This window comes from Lithobates pipiens, unplaced genomic scaffold (genome assembly GCF_037356315.1).
Source record: "Lithobates pipiens isolate NorthernLeopardFrog02 unplaced genomic scaffold, aLitPip1_a1.2 Scaffold_18, whole genome shotgun sequence".
Lineage (NCBI taxonomy): Eukaryota > Metazoa > Chordata > Amphibia > Anura > Ranidae > Lithobates > Lithobates pipiens.
The window spans coordinates 269,348,318-269,368,261 of record NW_027507758.1 but is presented as its reverse complement, the minus strand read 5'-3'; the positions used below and the strand labels follow the sequence as shown (position 1 = coordinate 269,368,261).

The window sequence follows — 19,944 nt, the reverse complement described above, 5'->3', positions numbered from 1 at the left end:
AGAATAAGTAGACAGCAGTCTCAGTGGCATTTCTGGTCTCTCCTGAATGGATATACAACAGTCTCAGTGACATTTTTGGTCTCTAGTGAATGGATATACAGCAGTCTCAGTGACATTTCTGGTCTTTAGTGAATGAACGGACTGCAATCTCAATGACCTCTTTGGTCTCCAGTGAATAGGTGGACTGTATTCCCGGTGACATGCCTGTTCTCTATTGGATGGCTAGACTGCAATCTCTTTGGACCCTAGGGAATGAGTAGACTGCAGTCTGTGACATATTTGGTCTATAGTGAATGTATAGTCTGCAATCTCAGTAACATATCTGGTCTCTAGTGAATGGATAGACTGCAATCTAAGCAGAATCTTTGGTTTCTAGCAAATAAGCAAAATGCATTTTCATTGGCTGGTCCTGACTGAATAAGTAGACTGCATTGTCAGAGGAATCTCTGGTCAATAGTAAATGAATCTGCATCCCCAGGGATGTCTGCCGTCATAAGTAGCTGGATGGGCTACTTTCTCAGGGATGTCATTAGTCTATAAAGAATGGATAGACTGCATTCTCTGTGCTATTTCTGGTCCCCAGTGAATAGATCGGCTGCATTCTCAGTGATGTCAGCATTCACAAGTAAATTCATTTTCTTAGTGATGTCATAGGTCTCTAGTGAAGTGACTGCTTGCTTTCCAGGCTCCAGTAAATGGACAGGCTGCATGCCCAGCTCCCTTCTTCTTTTCATTTTTAAAGACTGTAATTAGAGCAAGCAATCTTGAATGAAAAACTTGAATGTCATCAGTTAGTGGCAGCCTGAATACTGAACAAAAGCAGATTTTTAGCCAGGTCGATTGATGACCGTATTGTCCAACCATTTACATAGGGAACAGTCAGTTGGACAGGTTAGAACATACAGTGCTGTGAAAAAGTATTTGCCCCTTCCTGAGTTTTTGCATATTTTTCACACTTAAATGATTCAGATCATCAAAAATGTTTAATATTACACAAAGATAACCCGAGAAAATCCAAGATGCAGTTTTTAAATTATTATTTCATTTATTAAGGACAAAAAACTGTAATTTCCCCCTCCCATGCTGAATCAAGAATGAACTGTGATTAACCACAATTATTTGGAAAGCTGAGTTAAATTTCACTTGCCACACCCAGGCCTGATTACTGCCAGACCTGTTGAATCAAAGAAATCACATAAATAGAAGCTGTCTGACAAAATGAAGCACGCTAACAGATCACAAAAAGCCACACATCATGCCACAATCTAATTAAAAAAAAATCGAGAACAGATTAGAAACAAAGTAATGTACATGTATCGGTCTAGGAAGGGTTTCAAATCCATTTCTAAGGCATTGGAACTCCAGTGAACCACGGGAGAGCCATTATCCACAAATGGAGATAACTTGGAACAGTGGTGAACCTTCCCAGGAGTGGCTACAAAAATGACTCCAAGAGCATGATGACGACTCCAGGAGGTCATAAAAGAACCCAGAACAACATCTAAAGAACTGCAGGCCTCACTTGCCTCAGGTAAGATCAGTGTTCATGATTCAACAATAAGAGAGAGACTGGGCAAAAATGGCATCCATGGGAGAGTTCCAAGTCCAAAGCCATTGCTGACCAAAAAGAACACAAAAGCTCATCTCACATTTACCAAAAAAAACATCTTGATTGTCCCCAAGACTTTTAGGCAAATATTCTGTGGACTGATGAGACAAAAAATGTAACTTTTTGGAAGGTGTGCGTTCCGTTACATCTGGCATAAAACGAATACAGCTTATCATAACAAGAAAATCACACCAACAGTCAGGCATGGTGGTGGTAGCGTGATGGTCTGGGGCTTCTTTGCAGCTTCAGGACCTGGACGATTTACCATAATTGATGGAACCATAAATTCTGAGCTCTACCAGAAAATCCTAAAGGAAAATGTCCAGCCATCAGTTTGTGACCTCAAGGTCACGTGCACTTGGGTTATGCAGCAGGACAATGATCCGAAACACAACAGAAAGTCCACCTCCAAATGGTTCAAACAAAGCAAAATGTAGGTTTTGGAGTGGCCTAATTAAAGCCCAGGCTTAAATCCAATTGACATGCTGTATCATGACCTTACACAGGCTGTTCATGCTGGAAAACCCTCCAATATGGCTGAATTAAAAAATTCTGCAAAGAGTGGGCCAAAATTGCCCCACAGCAATGTGAAAGACTCATTGCCAGTTATCACAAATGCTTGATTGCAGTTGTTGTTGCCAAGGGTGGCACAACCAGTTATTAGGTTTAGGGGGCAATTACCTTTTCACATAAAGTCAGGCAGGTTTGGACAGCTTTTTTGCCTTAATAAATGAAACCTTCATTTAAAAACTGCATTTTGTAGTTACTCTGCTTATCTTTGTGTAATAAGTCTTAAGTGTGACAAATATGCAAAAAAAATAAAAAAATCTGAAGGGGGGCAAATACTTTTTCACAGCATTGTATGTCCTGGTATCTATTGTTCCCTTGATCGGCAGGTCATTTGCTTCTGGTTCCCCACCACTCTTCACCTTTCCATTGACATGCATTTGTAAGGTTCAAAGACGCGACTATACAAATATACGGAACACTCTACAGCATTCTACAGATGTCTTGTCCTGAGGGCAGTCAGATCATGCATCCATGAACAGTCACCTTGGAGGTCTATAGACCAGCAGGATTTTATCAGCACTAATAGCCAATGGATTGTTAAAATTACTGGTAGAGTCCTTGTAAAAAGGCATGAAAGAAAAAGTGACAATGTATAACATACAGCATCGCACTACAACAAATCCAATGTAATATTTTTTATCAGTTAGGAACCGTCAGTGGGAATAAACATTTATGATTAATGATTTGTTTGTGCACTGACCTGGCAACCACATTAACAGGTTCCTGTGATACCACAAATCACCTAACTTTCTTTATTAATGTTAAATGACCAGATCCGGTTCAATTTGTTTGCTTATGTGTGTGTCCAAAGTGTACGGTGATCCTACAACTAAGCATTTTGGTTAACTACAGCAGAGAGTGAAGATTGTGTATTTCCTTCAAATACACCTACTGGAGCAATCGGACATATCGTAGCTAAACCTTTTAATTGTATTAAATTATATTTTGACCATGCTGTTAATGTCTTTAATAAAAGTGGTCTTTCGGCATCCTTTGCCTAGTTATTTTAAATATAGTTTATCGTAGTAAAGAGAGTCCCTTCTGTCATAAAGGCAACATCATCCAGACTGAGGCTAAGTAAAAGCATGAAATATAGGGGCCTAAGTCTTTACAGCTCACTGAACATTCCAATAGCATAATATGGGCTTTTCACACTGTTACCCATTCCAGTGAATGTTAGAGTAATTAAACGTAATAGTTTTCACATATTTTTGAACAATAAACTTTATTTAGTTTAACAGACAACATTCATACACAATACCAGAACATCGTCTCCAAGCTAAACAATAGATAATCTCACATACCACAATCCAGGTGTCAAAAAAGAGCATACATAAAGAACCTCAAGAGAAGAAGATTAGCAAAACTACAGTTACATATCAGATACAGTCTAACAGCTCACTATCAATCTATGTTACATTACACCAGGGTATAGCCCAAATTGTTTTCACACTTAAAATAATTTTGCCACATTTGTTTTGGGTGGATTTGAAAAGGTTAGAACCTCTGTTAGGTTTGCATTGTCATCTTTGTCTGAACTAAGCAGAGATGATTAAATCTCCTTTCCTTCCAACCCTTGCACAGCTGGAAGGAAAGAAAATCCCTTAATGATGAGTTGATGTGGGTATCCCTCCCGCAGCAGTATTGTCTTCTGCCAACTGGGAACCCTTCCGACTGGCAGAACACAATGATTTTACAGCTAGAGGCTATAGCCACTGGCAGTAATTGCCTGTAAAAGATCTGGCAGGCTGGTGGTACTCATGTTGATCGATTAATCCACTTAATCCACTTGGTTACAACCAAAATGCCCTCAGATGGATAAAATCCCATTCCCTGCTGAACTGCCCAAGATTAGATCCTTCCATGGCCAGCTTTAGGGAGAAAATGTACAGTTTTGAGATGTCAGTAGAGCCAGAACAGAGGAGAAATCATCCAATGGCGACACTTGTTCTAGTGACAACTCTCTTAAAGGTTTTTCCTGATGTTGAAGAGATTTCCTCTCACTTGTTCTTGCATGTCTGAGACAGAAGGTAAAGACAAATCTTACTAGTGGGAAACAGATGAAATGAAAGAAAACTTGACAGAGGTTTTAACCATTCCCTGCTCTATCCAAAACAAAAAAGTTTTGGCTTTAGATACCGTATTTATCGGCGTATAAAACGCACCCCAAGTTTAGGAGGGAATTTTAAGGAAAAAAACTTTTAGGAGGGAAGTTTAACCAGTTGCCGACCGCCGCACGACGATGTACGTCGATAGCATGGCACGGGCAGGCATATTGGCGTACATGTACGTCCCTTGCCTCCCGCGGGTCGGGGGCCCGATCGGGCCCCCGCCCGGTGCCTGCGGCGGTCGGTATTCGTGCGGGAGCGATCCCGGACGAGGGGACGGCCATTCGTTCATGGCCACCCCCTCGCGATCGCTCCCGACGAATAGGAATCCCCCGTGACATCACTTCCTCTCCTGTAATGTAAACACAGGAGAGGAAGTGATGTATTCTCTCCTCCGTGTCGGTATTTTTCGTTCCGACACGGAGGAGAGCGGATCGGTGAGTTGCACCAACACTCTACACACACAGTAGAACATGCCAGGCACACTCACACCCCCCCTTTACCCCCCGATCACCCCCCCAATTACCCCTGCCCCCCAGTCACAGTGACACCAATGTCATTTTTTTTTTTTTTTTTTTTTTTTTTTTGCATTGGTGTCATTTGTGACTGTAATAACTGTTAGGGCAGTTAGAGTTAGCCCCCTTTAGTTCTAATGTACCCCCCTAACCCCCCCAATAAAGGTTTAACCCCGTGATCACCCCCCGTCGCCAGTGTCACTAAGGCTGGGTTCACATTGCAGCGGTTTATGAGAACGAATGTGATTCGCACCGCACTGCAGTGCAAATCACATCCGATCTCTGTGCGATTCGAGTTCAGCCATTCGCCGCACCCGCCGCACCCGCCACACCCGCCGCACCCACCGCAAATTCGCACGGGACCCTTTTTTTGGCTCGCAGCAGAATCGGATCGCATGGGTGTTCACACCATGCGATCCGAGTTTGCAGATCGCACTGCGATATGCGAACTGATCTGGGGGTGTCAGTAACATTTCACTGACACTCCCAGCAGTTCGCATAGGGCAGTGTGAACTGCCGCCGGGAGGCATGCGATGCGGGAACCCGCCGCGGATTTGCGGCGTTTCCGCATCGCTCCAGTGTGAACCCAGCCTAATAAGCGATCATTTTTCTGATCGCCGTATTAGTGTCACAGGTGACGCTAGTTAGGCAGGTAGGTATTTAGGTTCGCCGCAGCTTTTTATAGCGCCGGGGACCCCCATATACTACCGCATAAAGCCCCCTGATTGCCCCCTAGTTAACCCTTTCACCAGTGATCACCATATAACTGTTACAGGTGACGCTGGTTGGTTAGTTATTTTTTATAGTTTCAGGGCACCCGCCATTTATTACCTAATAAAGGTTTAACCCCCTGATCACCCGGCGGGTGTCATTTGTGACTAATAACTGTTAGGGCAGTTAGGGTTAGCCCCCTTTAGTTCTAAGGTACCCCCCTAACCCCCCCAATAAAGGTTTAACCCCGTGATCACCCCCCGTCGCCAGTGTCACTAAGGCTGGGTTCACATTGCAGCGGTTTATGAGAACGGATGTGATTCGCACCGCACTGCAGTGCAAATCACATCCGATCTCTGTGCGATTCGAGTTCAGCCATTCGCCGCACCCGCCACACCCGCCGCACCCGCCGCAAATTCGCACGGGACCCTTTTTTTGGCCCGCAGCAGAATCGGATCGCATGGGTGTTCACACCATGCGATCCGAGTTTGCAGATCGCACTGCGATATGCGAACTGATCTGGGGGTGTCAGTAACATTTCACTGACACTCCCAGCAGTTCGCATAGGGCAGTGTGAACTGCCGCCGGGAGGCATGCGATGCGGGAACCCGCCGCGCATTCGTGGCGTTCCCGCATCGCTCCAGTGTGAACCCAGCCTAATAAGCGATCGTTTTTCTGATCGCTGTATTAGTGTCACAGGTGACGCTAGTTAGGCAGGTAGGTATTTAGGTTCGCCGCAGCTTTTTATAGCGCCAGGGACCCCCATATACTACCGCATAAAGCCCCCTGATTGCCCCCTAGTTAACCCTTTCACCAGTGATCACCATATAACTGTTACAGGTGACGCTGGTTGGTTAGTTATTTTTTTATAGTTTCAGGGCACCCGCCATTTATTACCTAGTCTCACTAGTGTACCCCTAAATTTAGGGGTGTCTACTTTCCAAAATGGGGTCATTTGGGGGGGGGTTTGTGCCATCTTGGCATTTTATGGCCTTCAAAACTGTAACGCCCTTAGAAAGCCTGAAGGCGGTGCTTGGTTTTCGGGGCCCCGTACGCGGCTAGGCTCCCAAAAAGTCCCACATATGTGGTATCCCCGTACTCAGGAGAAGCAGCAGAATTTATTTTGGGGTGTCATTTCACATATGCCCATGGCATGCGTGAGCAATATATCATTTAGTGACAACTTTGTGAAAAAAAAAAAAAAAAAAAAAAAGTTTGTAATTTTCCCGCAACTTGTGGCAAAATATAAAATATTCCATGGACTCAACATGCCTCTCAGCAAATAGCTTGGGGTGTCTACTTTCTAAAATGGGGTCATTTGTGGGGGTTTTGTGCCATCTTGGCATTTTATGGCCTTCAAAACTGTAATAGGTAGTGAGAAGTGAACTCAAAAATGTACGCCCTTAGAAAGCCTGAAGGCGGTGCTTGGTTTTCGGGGCCCCGTACGCGGCTAGGCTCCCAAAAAGTCCCACATATGTGGTATCCCCGTACTCAGGAGAAGCAGCAGAATTTATTTTGGGGTGTCATTTCACATATGCCCATGGCATGTGTGAGCAATATATCATTTAGTGACAACTTTGTGAAAAAAAAAAAAAAAAAAAAGTTTGTAATTTTCCCGCAACTTGTGGCAAAATATAAAATATTCCATGAACTCAACATGCCTCTCAGCAAATAGCTTGGGGTGTCTACTTTCTAAAATGGGGTCATTTGTGGGGGTTTTGTGCCATCTTGGCATTTTATGGCCTTCAAAACTGTAATAGGTAGTGAGAAGTGAACTCAAAAATTTACGCCCTTAGAAAGCCTGAAGGCGGTGCTTGGTTTTCGGGGCCCCGTACGCGGCTAGGCTCCCAAAAAGTCCCACATATGTGGTATCCCCGTACTCAGGAGAAGCAGCAGAATTTATTTTGGGGTGTTATTTCACATACGCCCATAGCATGTGTGAGCAATATATCATTTAGTGACAACTTTGTGTAAAAAAAAAAAAAAAATTTTTTTTTTGTCATTATTCAATCGCTTGAGGCAAAAAAATAAAATATTCAATGGGCTCAACATGCCTCTTATCAATTTCCTTAGGGGGTCTACTTTCCAAAATGGGGTCATTTGGGGGGGTTTTGTACTGCCCTGCCATTTTAGCACCTCAAGAAATGAGATAGGCAGTCGTAAACTAAAAGCTGCGTAAATTGCAGAAAACGTACCTTAGTTTGTAGATGTGACAACTTTTGCGCAAACCAATAAATATACAATTATTGACTTTTTTTTTACCAAAGACATGTGGCTGAATACATTTTGGCCTAAATGTATGACTAAAATTGAGTTTATTGGATTTTTCTAATAACAAAAAGTAGAAAATATCATTTTTTTTCAAAATTTGCGGTCTTTTTACGTTTATATCGCAAAAAATAAAAATCGCAGAGGCAATCAAATACCATCAAAAGAAAGCTCTATTTGTGGGAAGAAAAGGACGCAAATTTTGTTTGGGTACAACATTGCATGACCGCGCAATTACCAGTTAAAGCAGCGCAGTGCCAAAGTGTAAAAAGACCTCTGGTCATTTACCAGCAAAATGGTCCGGTCTGAAAGTGGTTAAGGGGGAAAAAAAAACTTAAATTTATATGCCCATCGGTGTCATCTGCAGCCTTGTCCACCATTGCAGCCTTATGCAGCCTTGTCCACCATTGCAGCCTTGTCCACCACTGCAGCCTTATGCAGCCTTGTCCACCATTGCAGCCTTGTCCACCATTGCAGCCTTATGCAGCCTTGTCCACCATTGCAGCCTTGTCTATTTTATTTGCTATTTTTTAAATGCCGCCGCCGAGATACAGAGCCAGATGTGTATCTTTGTAGGCGTGCGGTAGTTCTCGGCATGCCTCCGGCGCCTTCGGCTCTTCTCGCCAGCTTTCGCCCATTCTTGGCAGCTTTCGGCCGCCGAGAACAGCCGAAGGTGGCCGAAAGCCGCCGAAAAGAGCCAAAGGAGGCCGAAAGCTGGCGAGAACGGCCGAAGGCGGCCGAAAGCTGCCGAGAAGAGCCGAAGGCGGGCGAAAGCTGCAGAGAATGGCGGAAGGCGGATGAAAGCTGCCGAGAATGGCCGAAAGCCGCCGATAATGGCCGAAGGTGGCCGAAAGCCGCCTTGAAGAGCCGAAGGCAGCTGAAAGCCGCCCAGAGGCTCAGAATTTCGGGGGATCGGCGTATAACACGCACCCACGATTTTCTCCTGCTTTTAAGGGGAAAAAAGTGTGTGTTATACGCCGATAAATACGGTATATGTTTAGCTAGTCTTTCTAAACCAGGGTTCTTTAGAACTCTAGGGTTCCTCCAGAGGTTGGCAGAGGTTATTTAACTAATGGCTAGTTTCTGCCTCTCACATATATAATCGATAACACCAATGATCCCTTTACCTATCAATAAGGCCCCTTTCACACATGCAGCCGTTTGTTCATTTGTTCATCTATCCGTTGACGGATGAAAAACGGACATCAATGTATTCCTAGATTGTAAGCTCTAACGAGCAGGGCCCTCTGATTCCCCCCCGTATTGAATTGTATTGTAATTGTACTGTCTGCCCTAATGTTGTAAAGCTCTGCGTAAACTGTCAGCGCTATATAAATCCTATATAATAATAATAATCATTCCTGGAAAAATGGATGGCAATGGATGATCATCTATTTTCTTCCGGTTTCTTCGGCTTCTGTCAACATTCCGTTTTTTCAACAGACGAAAGCCCTATTTTTCCCTCTGTTAAAATGACAGATCAGACGATAAACAGATATAAATGGACGACCGGTTCAGTCACGTCAAAACGGATGAAGTATTCATCGGTTTTTCATCCGTTTTTTTTACATACACTACCAATGAAAAAACGGATGAAAAATGGATGAATACTTCATCCGTTTTGACGGGACTGAACTGATGAAATGAAGCATGTGTGAAAATAACGGATCAGGCTATAAATGGATGTAAACGGACAAACGGTCTGTTTTTCATCCGTTTTGTCATTGGTAGTGTATGTAAAAAAAACGGATGAAAAAACTGATGAATACTTCATCCGCTTTGACGTGACTGAACCGATGAAATGAAGCATGTGTGAAAAGGGCCTAAGGGGGGAATTCTTCCTAATGACCACAAATGTAATGAGCATTCTTCCCGCTGGCCATCGCAATAACATACCATGAACTGTAGATATATTAATTATTATCAGGGGTTCCCTGGGACCAGAAAGTTATTTCAAGGGTTTTTTTGTGTTAAAAAGTCTGAGAAAGGCTGCTATAGGAATATTACACCTCATATTATAGGTAAGAGGACTGTATATTTTGCAGGTATATTATATAGCACAATTTTGTGTATCCATAATAACTTTATTCCTACATTGTAAACCCTGCAGAATGTTGGGTAACCATCTGGTACTCAAAGGTTAAAAAAGATATATCTGAAAAATTGCTCTTCAAGAATAAATGTCTCATATTTCTGAAATGCAATATTGTCTTAAATCAACCAACCATACCAACTCTGCACATGAATATTGTTACTGAAGGTTCATATGTAATGTATAGTGGAAGAAATAGAAACACGTTACTTTCTTCCACAACTGCTTCATTAAAATAAACTAAAGTTAATTTACTTGTAATTCACAGCCACCAGATTCTAAACATGAAGGTGGGTAGCACAAGCAGGAAAAAATTGCACGTGTGTGTACATGTCTATTGCACTGGCATTTTTTCCATTAAACTTTGCTGATGAAGGAATGCCAGAGAAATATGTTCTTCGTTTACAGCTAAGTGACAAAACATGTCGTACATGTCTGTAGCACCGAACAGATCATACATAAAAGTCTCTCAAACCGTCAGGGCTTAGAAATGGAGTAAATGTCGGTCTAGCAGAGAAAGAAGAGAGGGGATCACTTCAGAGGAGCCTTTAATCTTTATGTGTGTGCGTATGTTTGTGTGCAAGGCAGGGAGGGACACTGCGGATCAGCATTACCATGGGAAAGTGTCTCTGGAATGTCCCTACCCCACAATACAAGATGAGAGGCACCACCATACATTTTTCATGTTTGGGAAACTGATGTTCTTAATTTTTCTCGACTATATTATTTAATTTCAAGCGCTGTGGCGTATTACATTACCAGACTCCCTGACAGACGCTGAAATACCACAACACTGTCCCGTAGCTCACTGTGTCTCCTCTCTTTCCCTTACATCATAACAGTGGACACGCTTTACAAGTAGACTGAGTTGATAATTGCATTTTCTGCTCATACTTTGCTGTGTTTGTTACATTACTAATTAAGTTGTAAGAAATACAAAAGTGTATGTTACTATTTAACCATGTAAGAGGCAGTGGCGGCTGGTGCTTTGGTGCTCAAAATCTTTGGGGGGGGGGGCACAAATAAACTGAAAAATTCTGCAACCTCACTGTACCATCAATCTTAGCCACTGTGCCATCAAATGCAGCCACTGTGCCCATCAATTGCCACCAATGTACCATCAAACGCAGCCACTGTGCCCATCAATTGCTGCCAATGTACCATCAAACGCACCCACTGTGCACATCAATTCCTGTCGCTGTGCTATCAAATGCAGCTATTGTACTAATAAATGCAGCCACTGTGCCCATCAATTGCTGTCACTGTGCCATCAAACACAGCTACTGTACCATCAAACGCAGCCACTGTGCCCATCAATTTCTGGTACTGTGCCATCAAACGCAGCTACTGTACCATTAAACGCAGCCACTGTACTATCAAACACAGCCACTTTGCCATCAAACGCAGCCACTATGCCCATCAATTTCTGTCACTGTGCCATCAAATGCAGCCACTGTGCCCATCAATTTCTGTCACTGTGCCATCAAATGCAGCCACTGTGTCCATCAATTGCCACCACTGTACTATCAAACACAGCCACTGTGCCATCAAACGCAGCCACTGTGCCCATCAATTTCTGTCACTGTGCCATCAAATGCAGCCACTGTGTCCATCAATTGCCACCACTGTACTATCAAACACAGCCACTGTGCCATCAAACGCAGCCACTGTGCCCATCAATTTCTGTCACTGTGCCATCAAATGCAGCTACTGTACCATTAAACACAGCCACTGTGCCCATCAATTGCCACTGCTGTGCCCATCAAACGCAGCCACTGTGCCATATCAAATGCTCCCACTGTGCCATCAAATGCTCCCACTGTGCCTCATCAAATGCTCCCACTGTGCCATATCAAATGCTCCCACTGTGCCATATCAAATGCTGCCAGTGTGCCACTCGCCCGCCGTCTGCACTTACCCTGTCTCAGTGGGACAGCTCCTCGATGCTCTTCAATGTTTTCTCCCATCCTCTCTTCCTGTCCTCTGCTTGCTACGATTGGACACCTGATAGGTGTCCAATCACTGCGCCTGTTGTTTCAGCCAGATGATGGGTAACAGATCCGAGCACCTGATTGGCAGAGAGGTGGTTTAGTGGTAGGGAAGTGAATATTCATTCGCTTTTCTATTTTCTAACACAGCTGAGTGACCTGCGAGCTCCCAGCATGGCAGTCACAGGTCACCTTTTTTTCTAATCAGGTGCTTCAAACCCCCCCCCCCCCCCCCTGCCGCTGTAATTCCTGAAAAGGGGAGATAGGGGAAAGCACTGCGCTAAAATCAAATATACATAAAGGAGCACAGCAGCCAACACTCAAACAAACAAAGTTCAACAAACAGAAATAAAAAATAGTGTAGCGCTTCTAAAGTGAACATATGTTGAAAGAATGATCATATAACAAAGATCATATAGATGTGTAGATTAGCAAAATAAAGTCCAAGTAATGGGTGTAAGCTTCCGTGGAAGGGCCGGCACAATGGTGATCAGACCGTATCAAAATGCGAGGCAAATCCCATTAAACGGATATGTCCATATACAACAGCTTGTCTGGAAACATTAGGAAAGAATAGATGGATACTTCTTACCAGATCTGTTGGACTCACACAGTCATATGACGGTTGAGTCAATAAGGCTTGAGGTCACAATCTGGGACCGAGGGGTGGATCGAAGGAGGTTCGTCAGCCTGGTGGGGAAACTCCAAGAGACCGTATGTCCAATGATGAATCTCACCGATGGAACTTCAGAATGGTTAGGAAATCCAACTCGGATATAGCCCACTGCACTCCGATACTCCGAATACCCCAAAATGAGGGGGAAGATGTTTAAAGGGTTTGGACCAAAAAAGGAAAAAGAAAGAAAAAGCTCCACATGGTGCGGGTCAGGCGATAAAAAATGATAATTTATTAAAAGTCAAAAGGGTAACAGATGACTTGGTGATCACAAAGCAATAAGGTAAAAGTAAAAGTAAAAGCAATGTGGGGTGCCAACAGCTAGCCCGACGCGTTTCGACACATATGTCTTCGACAGGGGACATATGTGTCGAAGACATATGTGTCGAAACGCGTCGGGCTAGCTGTTGGCACCCCACATTGCTTTTACTTTTACTTTTACCTTATTGCTTTGTGATCACCAAGTCATCTGTTACCCTTTTGACTTTTAATAAATTATCATTTTTTATCGCCTGACCCGCACCATGTGGAGCTTTTTCTTTCTTTTTCCTTTTTTGGTCCAAACCCTTTAAACATCTTCCCCCTCATTTTGGGGTATTCGGAGTATCGGAGTGCAGTGGGCTATATCCGAGTTGGATTTCCTAACCATTCTGAAGTTCCATCGGTGAGATTCATCATTGGACATACGGTCTCTTGGAGTTTCCCCACCAGGCTGACGAACCTCCTTCGATCCACCCCTCGGTCCCAGATTGTGACCTCAAGCCTTATTGACTCAACCGTCATATGACTGTGTGAGTCCAACAGATCTGGTAAGAAGTATCCATCTATTCTTTCCTAATGTTTCCAGACAAGCTGTTGTATATGGACATATCCGTTTAATGGGATTTGCCTCGCATTTTGATACGGTCTGATCACCATTGTGCCGGCCCTTCCACGGAAGCTTACACCCATTACTTGGACTTTATTTTGCTAATCTACACATCTATATGATCTTTGTTATATGATCATTCTTTCAACATATGTTCACTTTAGAAGCGCTACACTATTTTTTATTTCCATTCCTGAAAAGGGGCCCGGTGCCTGACTAGGGGGGTGACCATAGATAAATTCATGCAATGCATGAATCTGTCTATTCGTGCTAGAGGGGGTGGCAGGAGAGAGGGAGTGGCGCTCATGCTCCCTTATGGACGCACTGCCACTGGTAAGAGGTTTTTTATTATGTAAGGTTTCCATCACCTGAATATTATGTACCCAACAGGAGTGGACATGTCATCAGAGCAGACTCAGAATTTTCACATGGGCCCTGTGGAATTTAGGGCCGATTCATAATAGATATGGGTCAGATGGGTGCTGGGGTCTCTCCCATTGTCAAAGAGACTTGGACACTGCTCAATTCTGCTTGGCTGTCAATCAATAAACAGTGAATTAGTCATTTTACTTTGCCAGTAGTTAAATGGGGAGGCCAAAAATTGTTTTTGCACAGAGATCCCTTGGTGACTGTGTCCACCACCACCTGCTCGCCTTCCTCTTCGACGGGTTTACAGTTACAACACATGTGCACTGCAGGAGAGCCTGATTGGCTCTCAGTGCTGGTTAACCCCTTCCTGGACTGTACAGTCGATTACCAGACATCGATACCAAGACACATTTAAAATGAAAGAAAAGGCTAGTATTATCTTTTCTCAAAAATGCCTCCTCCCCTCTCCTCCTACCTATCCTGTCTGACCTGCCTAAAAAATATATATTTACCAATTTTTAATCTGGTCCAGTCACGTCACATGATCTGCAAGCTTCAGCTTCCTTGTGTCAGTGAGCGGATGCTGCAGAGAAAAGGAGGGAGCACTGACAACAACTGGGTCATGGTAGCCTATGGCTGATGTTGCAAATCCCGGAATTCACAGTCATTGAACTGTAGCTGCAGGATCACATGACTGGAACAGAATAAAAATACATAGGGGTACGGAAGTTTTTTATGTAGATTAGGCAGGAGGAAGCGGGAGGGAACATTTTAATAAAAGCTTTTTCAACTTCAAGTATTTATACCACTGCATTTAAAAAACAATTTATTTTGCTAGATGCCTGGCTCACAGTCTCCGCTCTAATTCACCCCAAAGGTGTTCTATCAGGTTGAGGTCAGGACTCTGTGGAGGCCAATCAAGTTCCTCCACCCCAAACTCGCTCATCCATGTCTTTATGGACCTTGCTTTGTGCACTGGTCCCAATCATTTGGTGGAGGGGGATTATGGCATGGGGTTGTTTTTCAGGGGTTGGGCTTGGCCCCTTAGTTCCAGTGGAGGAAACTTTTAAGGCGTCAGCATACCAAGACATGCATCCAACTTTGTGGGAACAGTTTGGGGATGACCCCTTCCTGTTCCAACATGACTGCGCACCAGTGCACAAAGCAAGAATTTGAGCCACAGTCTCTCCTTTATCCTATTGTTATGCAAATCTATGGACACTACAAACTGTATGAATGAATTTTTTCTTATATCATTGTTTTATTAACCCGACAGCTTATTATTCTAAAGAGGAAACCTTCATTTTGTTTGCAAATATTAAAGATTCTAACTACCAGCAAGAATAAGTCCTTACATTTAAAGAGCACCTGTCATTTCAGATCCCTCTTGGCAGCACCTGTTAGTGGGCATCCACTCACCTGCTGCCACCACGTCCCTCGCCTTGTTGTGTCACTGCCGCATCACCAGCCGTTCCATTAAAGTGGATGAGACTGTCGGTGAGTCAACAGCGGGTCAGAGATGGAGCTGCTGCAAGACAGAGATGACAGTTGCTCTTTAATAATTTGGATTTAAATCAAGTTTATTTAAATCAAATCCACCCTGATATGCACCTGGTAAAAGAGTGAGGGGCTATCTAAAGCCCATCTTTGGGCAATGCATATTCAGCTCAAATACTCAAATACCCAATATGTTTTTCTTCTTTCCTTTTTTTTTTTTTTTTTTTTACCATGAAATGCATTTTAACATGTTTAGTCTTTGTTCTATATATCTGTATGTTTTGTTTATTTTAAAGGAAAAGATTGTGAATTGAATGAGCATTGCGTTGAAACTGTTATAAATAATAATTTTATCTGCCTTTTGTTTGAAGGTTACTTTGATGCCCATGCCCTGGCTATGGACTTCATGAGCATTGGTTTTCGAGAGTGTTTAACAGAAGTTGCAAGATATCTCAGCTCTGTTGAAGGCATGGACACCTCTGATCCCCTTCGAGTGAGACTTGTTTCCCATCTTAGTACCTGTGCCTCACAAAGGGAAGCAGTAGCTATGACATCATCAATGACCCAACACCAGCACTCCCTGCATCCTCACCATTGGGCAACAGCTTTCCATCAACTTCCTGCAGCTTTGTTGCAACAAAATGGACTCTCTTCCTCTGATAGTATTCCTTGCAGACTTTCCACAGCTACAGAGATGCCACCACAACATGGCTCTGCTCTTCTCACAGCCACATTTGCTCATGCAGATGCTGCTCTTAGAGTGCCTTCAATTGGTAGTGTTGCTTCCAGTGTTCCGCCTCTTTCTACCTCCTTGTTGTCACTTTCAGCTACAGTACATGCTGCAGCTGCAGCTGCGGCACAGGGCTTCCCTTTGTCATTTGCCGGAGCTTTCCCAATACTTCCACCGGGGGCAGCGGCAGCTATGGCAGCTTCTGCAACAGCCATTTCTTCACCCTTGTCTTCCGTGTCCAGCCCACGACAAGCTAGTGCCAGCACGAATAATAAGCCATATCGACCATGGGGGACTGAAGTAGGGGCATTTTAACAAGCTGCTATTCAAAAGACTGGTTTAAATGATGAACTATCATGTGCAGGAACAATTTCCTTGGTTACAATAAAATATTATGTCTGAAGTATACAGATGACCTGTGGACTTAGAAAAATGCATAATCTAATTTTATATGTTGCTTCTAGAAGGTAAATATCAAATGTATCGTAACATCTAAGGTGAATTTATGGAATTCTTAGCCCAAGTCTGATCTCTGTTTCATTTTCCACTTGCATAACATGGGATTGGCTGATCAATGTTACCAACCATCGAGTATTTGCCAAAAACAGGAGAAAAAAAATACAGCAAAAATAATGTTAAAGTAACAAATCATATTTCTTTTTTCAATTTATTGGTGTGGGATTGAGAGGAAAAGAAGAAACCTGATTGGTTGCTGTTGTTACCATCTGTTTTTGATGCTATTTTCAAAAATGAGCCCGGTAGAAGTGTCAAGGGGATATAACTGGCCATTTGGCTCTTTGCCATTGACAGCAAATTAAGTGGCACGAGTTCCAGATATTTATTCAGTCACTATTTAATCACTTCTCTTTTATTTAAAGCAAGTACTTCAGTCTTTGACAAACATGTACACCCGGATCGATTGCTGATCTGTTATATTTAAGCGATCTATCAAAGGGCGGAATTAAAAAAAACAAGTGATCATTCATTGGCTGTCACTTGGTTCTAATATGGCTTTTTATTCTAGCCTTCAGAAGGCTGATTATACTGAAACCAAACTTGTGTACCATATAGTGTGTGTCACAATTAAATAGAGGTCTCCTACACTTCAGCACATTGAAAGTTAATTTGCCTCACATGAAATACAGAGTCTTCCATTATTGACCTGTTGCTTGTTGGAGCCTCTGCAGAGAGACCATAGCTTCCACACAGAGAGCAATGCTCCTCTCTGCAGCTGCTGACAGGGAACTGGCTTTTCTGCTAAGGCTATAGCTACTTTAGAAAGAAAGCAAACTGTTATTCCCCGTACACACAATCGGACTTTCCGACAACAAAACTGTGCATTTGTGTTCAAAGGATGTTGGCTCCAAATTGTCTTGCATAAACACGGTCACACAAATGTTAGCCAACAATTACAATTGTAGTGACGTACAAGATGTATGTGATATCTGCATCACGAACGCTAGTTATATCTCCAGCTCGTACTTGATTCCGAGCATGCGTGGACTTTTGTCTGTACACACAATCAGAAAATCCGACAACAAACATTTGTTGGCGGAAAACTTGAGAATCTGCTAGCCAACATTTGTTGGTGGAAAGTCCGACAATAAATGTTCAATGGAGCATACACACAGTCTGACCTTCCACCAACAAGCTCGCATCCAACAGTTGCTGTTGGAAAATCCGATCGTGTGTAGGGGGCATAAGACAGATGATTTTTACTGAGAGTTCAAATAAGCTTAACATTTCCTTTAACCTGCCCATATAACACATACGTGCAGTGGCAAGAGGATGGAGTTTAACGCTCAAACACCACACATATGCGTCAGTGGGTGGCCGTTTCTGTGCTCAGAGCACTCTCACTACATGTTCCCAGTACAACGACCAAGCCATTAAAGACCGCTCTCTCGCCAATCCCCCCCAACAATCAATAGCCAGCAGGACTGGCTTCCGATCATGTGACCACTGTGACACCCAATCCTGCCAACCCCTTGGGTGTATAGATGCTATTAAAGGAACGCCAAGGCTTGGTGGAAAAGGATCAAAGAGAGAAAAGTTAACACTATAACCCATTAAGGCCATGCTGTCCTTCACTTTAAGACATGAAGTTCCAGACCAGGGGTGCTACCAGTGGCAATAAAGGAAGTTCAGCAGTCCCAAAACTAGATCATTTAGACTTTTTTCAGTATAACCTGCTTGAAGGGGATCTTTTTACCTATGTATGCTGTGGTCACAGACTGCATCTCTTAGTTAATAGATAAAAAAGGAGAACTGATTAAGTAGGTATGTTTTGTTTCAGATACTGTAAATCATGTGTTACCCATAGCGTTGAATGCTAACATAGAAACGTCATATATAAAGTCACAAGCAAATGTATTTTGCATGCCTGCACCATACAAATTGAGAACAATGAGTGTGAGGTCACTACTGGGAACAATGAAAACTAGATTTAGGGCCAGAGTTAATAGTCAGCTAAAGCGATTCATTAATGGTGTATTACAAATACAGTATTGTCTGTGTCAAATCAAACCAGTTAGACATCAGGATAAAATTATGGTAGTTAAAATTGCTGATTTGTTCTGGAAGCTGCTCATGGGCTGCCTTCCATGGTAGTTTAGTATATCAATGGTCAACCTAACATGCTCATGCTTGTTCCTGGTCACTGACTCACTAAGTAGGTAGGGATTAGGATGGCATATGTAAACCAATGTCAGTCCAGAATGAATCTTTTGACATTGGAACGCCATAGTGCTAAACAGCCTATGATGTTTTATATACTTGCATGTACATGGGGATTGCTTAAAATGTTGGCACAAGGATTAATACCATCATCACAGATTTGCAGTGTAGTCTTTTTTCAGCACTAAATCAGAGATAAAGGGAAAAGTCGCACAAGAGGACTTTTACTTTTAAAGCTTACATTTTATTTTTTATGCACTGAAACCTGTTGTATTATCATTGTTTAAAAAGTTTATTAAGGGGCTGGACCCATGTGAAAAGAGATAGATGAGCAGTTAGTATTAAAGCTGGACTCTGGGAAGATATAAATAAAACAGTTTAAGGCAACTCTGTATTCATTTAAGATGCAAGGATGATGGGAGGAGGATGACAAAGAAATTAGCTCATCGGTGTGCTGCTTTTCCTTTCACTGTCCAGTCAGAGGCTGAGGCTGAGGCAGGACCTGTAATTGTTATTAAAAGTGTTTGTAAGCCCTCACAATGATCTCGTATCTGCACCCCTTTGGTCTGCAAAATATACCATTGAAACCATATTGTGATATCTGTTTGTTAAAGTACAAAATATACCCATTGATTTTGGCATAAATCTTGTTAGCTTATAACTTCCTATGCTCTTTGCCTGTATACAAGGTGGGATTATGGAGAGGTCTGTGCTCTTTGAGATCCATTAGGTTTGAAGTAGGCAGGGCTTATACATGTGCTAAGAAACTCAAAGCATACTGTGCTGTCATGTCAAAGAGGAGGGTATTCTATTTTAGGCATATCAACAGTTATTTTTTTCTGTATTTGTAGCTTGTTCAAACGGACAAAACATGGGGAAATGTGCTTTTGTTGCAGAGATGTACAAATATGTATTTTTTTTTTTATTTGCCTTGACATACACTTGAACTGCAGCAGGGAGCAGGGCTGTGCTGCGTGGCAGAGCTGTGTAGATCTCAGTAGGGGATGGATAGAATTACAAATCCTTTGTTAGGTTAAACAGCTCTCAAATATGTTATTTTTTTTTTTTTTTCAGCTCAGCTTAGAAGGTTTGGTGTGCTTTTACACAAGTTCTACATAGCAAATACTTTAAAGCGGAGGTCCACACATATAGTAAAGTTTTTATCAATCCCTTCCTGCCATTGTACAGATGTCTAAATGAAAATTTTTTGGCTGTTTTTGGCTGTTTATTTACCTTGTAATCAATCTTTATAGTTGAAATTCCTGTT

The 19,944-nt window shown here is 42.7% G+C and overlaps 1 protein-coding gene across 2 annotated transcripts in view; it reads left to right on the top strand.

Annotated features, from left to right (window-relative positions):
* The window catches only part of HEY2 (hes related family bHLH transcription factor with YRPW motif 2), a 60,904-nt gene extending 41,566 nt beyond the window's left edge, over positions 1-19,338 (top strand). For both annotated transcript variants that reach the window (XM_077486945.1, XM_077486944.1), the window contains exon 5: positions 15,643-19,338. In XM_077486945.1, the coding sequence (XP_077343071.1) occupies positions 15,643-16,316 (674 nt within the window). In that variant the 3' untranslated portion in view covers positions 16,317-19,338. The remainder of the gene's footprint in view (positions 1-15,642) is intronic.
* Positions 19,339-19,944: the final 606 nt, after the last annotated feature.